At 43.9% G+C, this 13274-nt stretch overlaps 1 protein-coding gene across 2 annotated transcripts in view; it reads left to right on the top strand.

Moving 5' to 3' along the window:
• The window catches only part of LOC146009239 (alpha-2-macroglobulin-like protein 1), a 135766-nt gene that overhangs the window by 76318 nt on the left and 46174 nt on the right, over positions 1–13274 (top strand). For both annotated transcript variants that reach the window (XM_083149401.1, XM_083149402.1), the window contains 7 exons: positions 614–839; positions 1221–1347; positions 4693–4814; positions 5785–5845; positions 6202–6285; positions 7750–7926; positions 9279–9360. In XM_083149401.1, the coding sequence (XP_083005527.1) occupies positions 614–839; positions 1221–1347; positions 4693–4814; positions 5785–5845; positions 6202–6285; positions 7750–7926; positions 9279–9360 (879 nt within the window). The remainder of the gene's footprint in view (positions 1–613; positions 840–1220; positions 1348–4692; positions 4815–5784; positions 5846–6201; positions 6286–7749; positions 7927–9278; positions 9361–13274) is intronic.

Genomic DNA, 13274 nt, shown 5'->3' on the forward strand with positions numbered 1-13274 from the left:
TGTGAATTGGGGATGGGAGATGACATCATGTGACATCTTCTACCCGCCCCGAGCAGGCAGCATTTATATGGGTGTGTCCACCGTATTTGTTTGCACACCCAAGGACCCCAGTGGACCCCGGCAAAGGAGAAAATCACTGAAGGTGCTGGCTGCTGGGGTTTGCACATGCGTATTAGGCATCTACCCAATTACAGAGAACATAAATGAGCAAAACAAATGCACAGTGAATTAAAGACTATGTAAGACAAATACAGGATATATAAACTTAGCTGCATCAGCAAGCGACACTGAAATAAGTAAATATTGAGTAAGTAAATACTAAAATAAGTATAAGGGTGGCAGAAACCACTAGGATTAGATACTGTCTGAAGTATGTAGTAGAAAATAGTTTAAATACAGTAATAGTAGGAAAAGCACAAGGGAAGAGGGCCCTGCTCGTGAGAGCTTACATTCTAAAGGGGAGGGGCAGACTGACAGGTGACACAGATGGGGAAGACAGTGATCATGGAACAGAGGGTTAGGATGAGACTTGACTGGGTTTGGTGAAGAATTGGGTCTTAGGAGTCTGAAGTTTTGTACAGAGGTGGAACTAGTTTTCCTTTGTCTTACACAGAGACTCTGGCAGTGCCGAACTCCACCACATTGCCCCAGACACCATCACAGACTGGAATGCAGGAGCCGTATGTATGGGCCCCAGTGGGTTTGGGCTCTCTCCTCCTTCATCCCTTCGAGTTTTCCAGCCATTCTTTGTGGATCTCACCCTCCCATACTCTGTGGTGCGAGGAGAGTCCTTTACCCTCAAAGCCTCTGTCTTTAACTACCTGAAGCAATGCATAAAGGTAAGTAAGATGACTGATAGAATACAGAATACAGTATTATATGTATAACATTGTACAGTCATACCGTCAGGCTTTATTACACAAGATGAGCGGGATTCTTTATAATGCAATAATGTGTAATGTTTCCTCACTTTTAATTAACCCCTTCAGTGGTGGGTTTTTCTGGAGCATGAAACCTCCCTGGGGTAACCAGTAGCGAAGCTCAGCCTGTAAAATTTCCGGGCATGCTTCCGAAGTAGTTCAAATTGTATGAATCCTACCATACAACTGTGCAATATAAATAATCCAGTGCATTAAAAACTACAGTAGCTGTAAACAGCTGTAAAATCTATTTTAAATTCTTTTGTTTGTTTGAACTTTTCTATTTTTCTCCCATCACAGGTACAGGTGACCCTGCAGCCCACCCAGAAGTTACAGCAGGCACCATGTGCAGACTGTCAGTACAGCAGCTGCTTGTGTGCAGATGAGAGCAAAACCTTCTACTGGGACCTGAAGGCCTCTAAGCTGGGTGCGGTGCGATGCCAGAGCTAACGATTTTTATTCAGTCATTTACCTCTATAACTATTATTGTTGATTGGTGGAACTTCTTCTGATATGTATGTAGTTAACATTTGAAGAGCTTATAATATATTCATTATTTATATCAATAATCCTTTATTCTTAGGAGAATGTGTTTTTGTAATAATACTTGGAGATAGGAAAGGGCTCTTTGTAGGAATCCCCTTTTTTGTATACAGTATATTATGTGTACACTTTACCATGAATTTCTACTACTGCAGCCCCTCCCCACAGGTGACATCATAGGCTTGGAGGTGGGCCAATAGTGGACAACATTGAGCTCATTTACTTAATCTAATGCTATGTACACACGGTACAATTTGACATTCAATTTTGACTATATAGTCAAAACAGGACCGAAACTAGGGTTTCTGGTGTCCGGGACAAGACATTAATTTAGTGCCCCCCCCCCCCAAAAAAAAAATCATATATATATATATATATATATATATATATATATTTATGTGCTTACAGACAACAGAAGGGTGATATTAAACCAACAAACAAGACAATATATCATATATTATTATATATACACTGTATTCTGAAATGAAATATATATTTATAAATTATCCCTCAACTGGTCCACTTGCATCAAGATACATATATACTAGAAACTATATGAACCGTAAAACAGGGATAGTGCGCGCCGTAGGCGCGCGTCAAAAATTTAGGGCATGTTTTTTTTTTTTGGGGGGGGGGGAGGGGGGGGAAGTGGTGTGGTCACATAGTAGTATCAATTCACATTATAGCACACACCGTAATGCCCAGTACACATTACAGCACACACCGTTATGCCCAGTACACATTCCAGCACACACCGTAATGCCCAGAGCACATTACACCACAAACCGTAATGCCCAGTACACATTATAGCACACACTGTTATGCCCCCCCAGTACACATTATAAGCAATGGTTAATTGCTGCTGCCACTGGATAGAACACTGTCCCTGAATGATACACAATATGCCACAAACATACATCCCAACACTGGAGGCAGAGGAGAGGAGACATCTGCGGCACCAGGGGCACACACACACATTGTATAGGCACCAGGAGCATACTGACACACACACATTGCATTGGCATACTGACACACACAAACACACACATTGCATGGGCACCAGGGGCACACTGACACACACAAACATTGCATGGGCACACTGACACACACACATTGCATGGGCATACTGACACACACAAACATACACTGCAGGGGCATACAGACACATATTGCATAGGCACATTGACAAACACATTGCATGGGCACACGCATATATTATAGACCAGGGGTGTGCATTCCCTCTCCCTCCCAAAGAAGAATACCTTTTTGCTGAGCTGCCGTGCCTGCCTTGTGAGTCCTAACAAGTAGCTGGACTGGGGAGCACAGGAGCAGTCAGAGGGCAAAGGAGCACTGCTTACAGTATATAATATATATGGCACACTAAACTTGGAGACTGTGCCTGGCTTGTGCCTGGCTTGTACCTGTCCTGTAGAATAGACCAGGGTTGCCTACTTTTGAAAAATCATTTCAGGGAGAAAAGTTTGCCAAGGGCGGACCTAATAGCTGACGATGCCCTGCTGCGACTTGTAGTGCGACCATTGCATAATTGACTGACAGGTAATCCTATAGCAGCTGGTGGTGCCCTGCTGGGACTTGTAGTGCCACCAAAGCATAATAGGCTACAGGTACTTACATTGCAGCTTGGGATGCTCTGCTGGGAGTTGTGGTGTCCCAAGGACTGAAAAAAGTGCATGTTGCGACTTGTTGTGCCACAGCTGCCTAATATGCACGGGGGGGGGGGGGGGGGGGAGGTGTTTGTCCGCAGCATTGTTGTCACTTAAGCAGAAGAGGTGGCGGGGGGACGACAATTGAAGCTGCACACTGCTGCAGCAGCATGGAGGCATGGAGGGGGGAGATATAGCGGAGCGGAGCTGATGAATAATAAGCAGCGTGGAGGATGACAAAGGTTTTAAAGCAGCCAGCAGCCACAACACAGTAAGCAGCTTGGTCTGATTTCTTACCACTGCCGCTTGCCGCCCGCTGCTCCTCCATGCGCCCCTGTTGCTCCCGCTCTCTGTCCAGCGCGTCCAGTAACCACAGAGCCCCGCGACAGCTTGAATTTATTAGGAGAGTGACGTGATGACGTCGCGCTTGCAGGACCTGACACCGGCACTTTATTACATGCAGTCCCCGAAACCCCGCTGGGTGTCTCCCGGACCTGACAGCGCCCCAAGCGCATGGTGCGCGTGACCCCCCAGTCCTCCCTAGTTACGGCCCTGGTCAAAATCGAATTGGCCGCATAGACATCATATGGAGAAAGAACATGTTTTTAAGCTTTCTATCCCGATTCGATGCTGATGCACGCTTCTGCTCAGCTGAAATCGAACAGCCTCGCTGTTTTAGCAGCCGCACACACCGTTTTTAGCTTGCTCTAAAAACCTAGCGAGGGGGGAAACGGTATGTGGAGGGGGGTCAGTTGAATACTAACCCTGCTCGCTGCAGGCTGCCCTGCTCGCTGTCACAGCTTGCAGAAAGCATTGAATACAGCCCATTGGGGCAGATGTATCATAGCAGCGCTTATCGCGCCGCTATGATACTTCCTGCTTCGCCTCAATAGCGAGGCGAAGCAGGAAGGGACATCGACAAGATGTATTAACATCTTGTCTGCCGAAGCAGGGGAGCGTTAACTCCCCCCTTCTGCGATGTCCCTTTCTGGAGATAGCGCATCAGTTAATACTGATGCGCTATCTCCTGTCCCCCGGCCGGCCGCACTGGGCATGCGCGGGATCTCGCTGTTCACGCGAGATCCCAGCGCAGCCCAGACCTTACAGCAGGGACAGCGCTGTCCCTGTTGTTTAGATAGGGCTTTGCCAGCCTGATGCTGGCGAAGCCAAAGCAGGCTTCGTGCGGAACGGTCAGCGATGCTGACCGTTCATACATTCGGCCTGCTATCATTTTGATAGCAGCACCGATATGGACAGGGGCGCATAGCGCCCCTGTCCATTACCGCATCCCGGCCGCTTCATACATGGGGGAGAAGCGGTATAGCGGACATAACGTGCGCTGATACTCCTTCTCCCCGATAACGACCCTTCATACATCTGCCCCATTGTGTTTAAAGCTCACCATTTTAGTTGTTTATTCTGATCAGATGTGATACTGTAAGTATTTTGTCAGTTACAATAAATATAACACCTACAGGGACAGTCTAGTGTATTTGACTTATATTTTAATTAATATACATAATTATTCTAAGCTGACATATTTTGTCAAATGCGTCCCTATGTAGGAGAGGTAAATATCACAGTGAAGACAGAGGCTGTAGACACCAAAGAGTTTTGTCAAAATGAGATCACGGTCGTCCCCAAGCAAGGCAGCACCGACACCGTCATTAAGCCCTTACTTGTACAGGTCAGTATGCAGTGTTTATATACAAATATAATCTAGAAGGTCCATGTAACAATTATAACCAAAGTGTAAAGCTTATATTATAATGGTAAGAGTAAAGAAAACAAAGCATATAAAACAATGAATACACAATCATTTAGTGCAAAAAAATTCTAATTTAAAATTTTAGATTTTTTAAATTGAACTTAATTATTGTTTTAATTGTTGTATATGCGTTTTCTCTATACTTTTAATGCTTGTAATATAAACTTTTGGGCATAAAGCAATGACCATCAAAATATAAAAATATTAGCAGTGAGCACAGCACAGTTCAGCAGCAGCAAGCAGGGAGAGGGCCAGCCTGCTCAATGCTGCTCTGCTTTGGGGTGCCGCTGAAGTTCTCCTGATGGGCGGCATAATGAGGCGAGCCCGGCCGGCTCATAGTACTTCCCCCGCCGGACGCTAGCACGGAGAGCACCCGGCTCACAGTACTGCTGGCTGCTGCAGCTCCCCCGCCTGGCGCAAACATGGAGAGCGCCAGGTCTAGCAGTACAACTTCCCCTGGGGCTCCCTCGCCGGTTTCCAAATACTATTTATTCTCCTAATTTAGTACATGCTAAGAATACACTAAATGAAATTATATTTAAATATTGAATCTGTCTAGTCAAACCCCACTTCTCCTTACATTATTTAGCGCCTCTCTGTGATTGTAATTATCACCAAACAATTACAAATAATTCAACTGTTGATTTTTTTCCTCTATTGTTTTTTTAAGAAAGTTGTTGAATTAACTTTATAAAAAAAAAAAAAAACACACAGAAAAAACAGATTCTCTACTGTATAATTAGCTTAGTTCTGATTGGATTGTGTCAATATGAAATTTTCTGATGCTTATTTGTAAATTATTACAGTCTGGAAATAAAATAGCTGACATTCAATTTGCTATAGAAACAATATATTAAAGTAATCTTAATTTATTTTTTGGGATTCTCAGCCTGGAGGTGTCATGGAGGAAAAGACTCACAGCTCTCTTCTATGCATCCAAGAGGGAGAAGGTAAAGTATTTATTATTATTGTTATAAGTAGTAGTAGCGGTAGCAGTAGCAGCAGTAGCAGTAGTAGTAGCAGTAGTAGTAGCGGTAGCAGTAGCAGCAGTAGTAGTAGTAGTTTATATTCTACACCAAGTTTCTCCATAATTCTCTTTTAAATTTGTATCTCAACAATTTTCTTTATGAAAATAAACCAGTGAATGAAATAAATATTTCACAAATTTTAACATACAGTATATATTTTTGTTTCTTAATGTGTTTATTGTATTTTAATGTGTTTTTGTATTCCTAACCACTGACATCTAAGCAATGCCATGTTTAGCTCCACTAACTGTTTAAAATGTTACCTTTTTATGTTCTAGGCATCTCCAAAACAGAAAAGATCTCTTTAAAGGTTCCTGATAACATTATTGAGGATTCTGTAAGAGCTCATATAACTGTGTTGGGTGAGAAACAATATTGTACAGAAACTTATAATAATTTACCAAACCCTCATCAGTAATGGCGAAAGCACTCCATAGAGTAAAGGCCCCCATACACATACACTAAGTCGACTAGTCCTAAGGACACATCAGACCCAATTTCCCTTGAGACACCCCCCCCCCCCCCCCGGGAGGGCTCACACATGATTTGGCAATTAATGTGCGATTTTTTTTTACGTGCGATAAATTGCATGTGACGTTCCCGGGTCTCTTCCACACTCTGCTGGCACACACTTACACACCTGATCATTTGCAATACATTGCTGGTGCTAATAAGCATCTGTGATGTTCTGTTGACAGCTGCACATACGATTTATCTTATGTGTAGCACATATGACCTTTGACTCCGGTCCGATGCGCAGGCGACAGGATCATGTGTTATATACGTGCGATTTGGGATTATTTGACCCGATTTCACGGCCAAAATCTGCTGGAATCGGCTGAAATCGAGCCGAAATCGCATAGGGTAAGGGGGCTTTTAGAAGTATAGATACAATCTCTTTGAAGGTACTTCAATTATTTCTGAGTCCTCCACTCTCAGGGCCATATTTACAATGTAGCCACCGCGTCTTCTCCGGTTTCACCAGCCTATTTATAGGGGTGATAAAATGCAACAAAATATATTTTATGTTTTGTATCAGATATAATCCCCTCTTTAAATCAAGCTGTCAAAACAAGCTGCAGCTTTGAAAGCAGAGCATAGTAGTAATCTAATCAAAGCTGGTTATCTAATTATTGTAAATGTCACCTGAGCATGACCACTATTGGTCTGCGAGTACGCTCAACATAACTCTGTTGCCTTACGCAAGCTTAAACCCGATGCAATATTATCAATCCTAGAGGTGCAATATATAGCTGTGGATTTCTAAAAGTCATGTTACAGTGTAAGTACAAATGTAGCAACATCAAAGAAAGGAGGTGGAAAAAAGCTACTTCAGTCATCATCATCGACATGACGATGAATACTGCCTTATCTTGCCTGTTTCAAAATACAAATTAAAGAATGATAAATTATAGTAATAAAAGTACTTTTTTTTTGTTATATTCAGATGGAGCTGGGCTCATTCAGGCAGGGGCTGGCGAAATTATCGCCAGCTCCCACCAGGGGGCACACGCACAAGATGCTCGCATGCCCCGTGGCAACGGAGCTCCACCCCGACACCCGCCGCCTCCCCCGCCCCCCCCCCCCCCAACCCTGAAGAGGTTACTTTACAAACTAACTTCTTCCTCTATGAAGCCTAGAAGGCTTATCCAGTTTTAAATGATCGCTTAGGGGTCATGTGAGTGGGAGAACCAATCCGATTTCTTTTCGTTTGCAAAATATTGTTGGTATGACATTTTTATTTTTACATCTGTCACCTGCTATTTTGCAGTATTCCCCTTTTCAGTTATTTTGAAGAATATCAGTGTAATCATATTTCTCTACAGGAGATCTGATGGGCACAGCCATACAGAACCTGGACCGTCTCTTGGCCATGCCGTTTGGATGCGGAGAGCAGAACATGGTTCGGTTTGTCCCCAATATCTTTATTCTAAAGTATCTGGAGAAGACTCATCAGCTGGCCAATGAAATCAGAAGCAAGGCCATCAAGTTTCTTGAGATAGGTGAGAGATACTGGAACTGATTCATGTTTTATAATTTATTGTTTATTGCTATAATTAAATGTTCCAGGTGCCCTAGGCTAATAAACATGTAGTTTACCTTCTGCGAAACACATGTATATGGGCGTTCAGAGACTCACCAGTCATACTGCCCATGTGCATGTAATGAAAGTTATTCAACTGGCACGTAGGGTCTAATGACTGGCATGTAGGGTCTTGTGAAGGAGACTTTGGATTTAGGCTTCCCAGCTGGCGCTGGAGCACATTATACATAAAGTAGTGGTCCCATCAGTAATTTACATTGGCGCAGTCATCTGGCAGTCACCTCAAGAACTTCACCCCACACAGTACATCGGGACAGGTTATAGCTAACAAGCATGTAATAAATTAGGCCTTCATTTTGTTCCTCGGCTGTCACCTGCAAGGTGCCCCCCCCCCCCCCCCCTCCCCAGTCCCGGTGCCCGAGGCTAATCAGCCTATTAGTTTATCAGGCACTGACAATAAATGTATAGTTCTCTTTTAATATTTCTACACTTCTTTATTAGTCATTAGTAATTTAAATCAGCCTTTAGCTATCTCTCGATAAAAGTTAAATGCTTATTATTTAACTGTTGATAATTGACGTTTTTTTTCTCCCGTTTCCTCTTACACTCCAACTATACACTGTTAGGTTCATTGGCTGCTGATAAAAAAATTAACTCTAGTGTTTATGTGTATGTGTGTGCATGTGGTAGTACGGGCAGCACGGATGGTGTAATGGTTAGCATTACTGCCTCACAGCACTGAGGTCATGGGTTCGATCCCCACCATGGCCCTAACTGTGCAGAGTTTGTATATTCTCCCCGTACTTGCGTGGGTTTCCTCCGGGTACTTCGGTTTCCTCCCACAACCCAAAAATATACTGGTAGGTTAATTGGCTCCTAACAAATTAATCCTAGAATGTCTGTGTGTGCGTGTATATGTGTCGTAGATTGTAAGCTCCACTGGGGCAGGGACTGATGTGAATGTTCAACTACAACTACAACTGTATACTCTGTAAAGCGCTGCGTAATCTGTGTGCGCTATATAAGAAACTGTTAATAATAATAATAATGTGGTAGGGAATATAGATTGTGTGCTCCACGGGGGTAGGGACTGATGCAATTGGCCAAATGTTCTTCTATGTGCTGCAGTATATCTGTGCTATAGATAAACAGCTTACAATATATAAATAAATACATACATAAAACTTTCAGTGATATTTCATTTTATTTTTAGTTTTATTTGCGAGGATGACATTTTATAGAGATATATTTTGTAGTATATTTCCATGATCCCTGAATAGAAACTTAGACTTTTTCTGTGATTTTCTGTAGGGTATCAGAGAGAGCTGACATACAAACATGATGATGGGTCATACAGCGCTTTTGGAAAAAGTGACCGAGAAGGAAACACTTGGTAAGTGACTTTGTTTAAGTTAGTAATGCATGTGACTGCAGGATACTGTAAGTTACAGTAAGGCCCCATACAGCAGGCGGTCCTTTACCTGATTCCCCGATCAGACCGGAAATGCCCATCGATGGCCATTGATGATCTTCATGCTAAAAATTTAGGGTATCAAGATTTTTATAAATGTTGAATATCCCCCGATTCCCTGAATCATCATGGGGGAATCTGATAATTGCAAGTATCAGTCGCATATGGATGGCGGCCATTGCTGTCAGCATCAATATTCCCGCATGAGGTTATACTGCCACATTAGTCCTCTCACTTGTCACAGAAATAAAAACATTATTCTGTTCATTTAGTACCAATGCAAGATCTATCTGGCAACATCAAAGTATAAATTACCCGATAAATAATACAACAAATTAATACATTTTTAATCCCACTTTTAACATTTACAATCTGTTGATCAGTCATTTCCTCTCTGCTAAGCTGACTACAATGATTTCCCGCACTTCCACGTGTGGAGATGTTCTTCACCTTCTTCTAGAAGCATCTTTACCAACCACCAGCGACAGATGTGCCCTTTTATCGGGACAATATAGTGACATATCAGGAAACGTACAATGACATGCTCCAGCTTTTGCCACTGAAGATCACATGAGCCCACCTCCTGATTCACTTCAATGCGAACGAGTACAGCATGCCGCGCTGTGTTCACATCACAGTCCCGCTACATAAGACTGCAATGTGGTGGGACACATCTGTAGTAATCTCCCCAAGTTACAAACAGCCTCCCATCTCAACAACTGCAAAAGTACACATCAGATTTACCCTCCCCAGGGGTGTATACCCAGTTATAGAGAGAGAGACGTATACCTCTGAGCACCTAACCCTGAAGGCACAATTACTCCCAGGAGCCCTGCAATAGGTAAAAAGATGGCTCACTTCTGGTACAACTGAGTTAACCTACTGATGTGCAATCATTTGTGTTAATCATTAACTGATAAAGTAGCTCACAGATATTTAATAAAACATTTTTTCAAATAATATTTTCAATGAAAATAAATAGCCATCACTATTTACATACACCATTGAAAAGGAATGTTTAGATTTACATAAATTAAATAGAAGCTTAGCTTAAACCTTCCACAGCCGATAGCTTCAACACACATCATTCACACAAAGTGCAAGATTTAATGATGCCCGAGTTCAGCAGTAGTGCAAGTTTCATAGAGTTGGAGCAACAAAGTTGAAAGCTCGACCCCCAGAGGAATTCAGGGAAATTCTGGGTACTGTTAGTAGTCCTTCTTCAGCGGATCGCAGTAATCGAGTAGGACAGTAAGGAATCAGAAGCTGCTGCAGGTACCTTGGGCGTTGGTCATGTGGGGCCTTGAAAGTGAGTAAGCCAATCTTGAAAACAATTTGGCATTTTACAGGTAGCCAATGAAGGGCATAGAGAATGGGAGTTATGTGGCTGGAGCTAATTAGTTAATAGTCTGGCGGCTGCATTTTGTACCAGCTGCAAGTGGTGCAATTCTTTTGATGGGAGACCCAGGTAGAGGGCATTGATTCTGGCTATATCTGATGTTTAAGTGTCAGGCCACAATCCAGGACCACACCAAGATTCCGCACATGATCTTTTACACCCTAAAAGAAGCTTGGATGGGGCAGGGTCCAGATCAAAAGAGGAGGGACACAAAAATCGGGAAATTCCAGCAATGTATTGTAAATCCACTTGGTCAAAGATGTTCCATGAAGGCAGGTGTCTTACACTTGCAGGCTTGGTACGTTATTCCTCTTTTGGTGTCACTGTGGGGATTCCGGACCGGGTGATAGATAATTTATATGCAAAGAAGTTTGCAAACTAATTGCATTTTGACTGGGAGAGGGTTACATCAGGCTGCAGGCATGCTGGTTTGCAAAGCATCTCCACTGTACGGAAAATCTGTTTTCTTGCGGGTGATTGTTGATTGGTATTTTCCAATGTGTTTGATTAGATTTAATTTATCCTCTGCCAGGTTTATCTTCCTCCATCGTCTTTCAAGTATACGACCCCTTTTCTTGAGATCACGAATACTGTTGTCAAACCAGGGTGCTTGATGGTGTGGTTTGCAGGGTCCTATATGCACCTGGGCGATAGTTTCCAGTGCAGCTGTCACAGCCCTGTTAAAATAATGAACTAGGGAACATGAATCTTTACAGGTCCCCATTACTGCCGAGAGGTCCAAGTTAGCTGCCAGGGCCTGATGAGTCATAACCCTCCTTGGGCGATATTCGGTCAATTTCATGGGAAAATATCTATTTTGAGGGGTTGTGACTGAGAACCATATTGAGTGGTGGTCTGACCATGTGACTGGTTTGGAAGGATCAAGAGTGTGACCACTTTTATGTGTAGCAGAGGGGATGACTTGTGTGAGCCCGAAAGCATTCATTGTGCACATGAGATCTTGGCCAAGGCGTGAGAGTTCATCATCGATAAGTTGCCTGGCTTTCCCATGAGTGTGTTTTAGCTTGGAAGGTTATGGCACTTTGGCCACACGTTAATGTCCTGGGTGCTTTTAAACTTTTCACAGCTGATAGTGTCAATACACATCGTTCACACCACATCTTTACACTAAAATAATGACTCAGACAACTGTAATTGTGGTGAAAGGGGTCAGCATCAGTGGCGTAGCTTAGTTTGGGGCGCCCCCCCGCCGTTAATGGGGGGCACCCCCCCACTCCCTGCCGGCCTCCCCCCCGCATCGCCGCAGGCTTACCTGTCTGCGCGTCCCGGCTCCCCTCCTGGCTTCAATTAATTCTATGCAGACGGACCACGATAAAATGGCCGCTTCCATACCGCAGACAGTTTCAGAGAACTGTCTGCTTCATGGGGCGGCCATTTTATCGTGGTCCGTCTCCATAGAATTGAGTGAAGCCAGGAGGGGAGCCGGGACGCGCAGACAGGTAAGCCTGCGGGGGATGGGGGGCGGGGGCATTACTATAGCACCGCAGCCCCCCGGTGCCCCCACATGCACAGCGCCCCCCCCCCCCCGTGACCGCGGGGGCTGCGGTGCTATAGTTACGCCCTTGGTCAGCATTTTATTAAAGAGGAGGGCCTATTTATATTTAATCTAAATTGAAAAATGTCCCTCCTCTAAAACTATGGTGGCGGGGAGAAGTATGGTTATTTATATATAATCCAGAAAAATAATAAAATAAAATAAAAAAATTCTTCTGGGCCTCCCACCCTATTGGTATGGGATGGGCCTGCTGCCACCATCCCCAACCATTCACAACTCACAAATGCAGAGCTATTCACCCTGCCCTTATAGAGACCAAATAAAATAAAAAAATGGGCCACTTGCCCTGCTTGCTCAACTTGAGGCAACAGCTCAACTAAGGTAGACCCCAGGGACCCCCCTGGACTGGTGATGTCCCTAAAGTAAACTGATATCTGTGTCTGTCTACCTTATTAAATGGAGCTGCCCCCAGGGAAATAAACCAAGCAAGCCACTATCTTATCTTACCATTCCGAAACTGGTCAACTGCCAGGATCCTTAAGACATTGCACCGCCACCATAGACCTAAACAAACAAAAACATAAAGAGCATTTGTGAAACCTCAAACCTCTAAACAAGTCATCTAAAAATACAGCACAACCAGCTTCACACAGATGTATCCCATCATCTCTGTACAGATGAGGCATCTGATAGGAGATGCCTCTATGCCGTATAACAAAGCCTCCCTGTTGCTGGACTGCTCTGCCCAGGGCAGGCAACAGGGGGGGTCAAAGGGGACACTTGTACCGGGCCCCGACCAGTTGAGGGGCCCCAAAGCTTTGAGAAACTCAGGGTCTGTAAGCATGACTGGCTACCTGTCTGGCTACCCGTACTAATGAGTTTAATGACCATAGGCGTGCGCAAGGGGGGTGCCGGGGGTAC

The sequence above is a fragment of the Crinia signifera genome, chromosome 6 (genome assembly GCF_055691185.1).
Source record: "Crinia signifera chromosome 6, ASM5569118v1, whole genome shotgun sequence".
Taxonomy (NCBI): domain Eukaryota; kingdom Metazoa; phylum Chordata; class Amphibia; order Anura; family Myobatrachidae; genus Crinia; species Crinia signifera.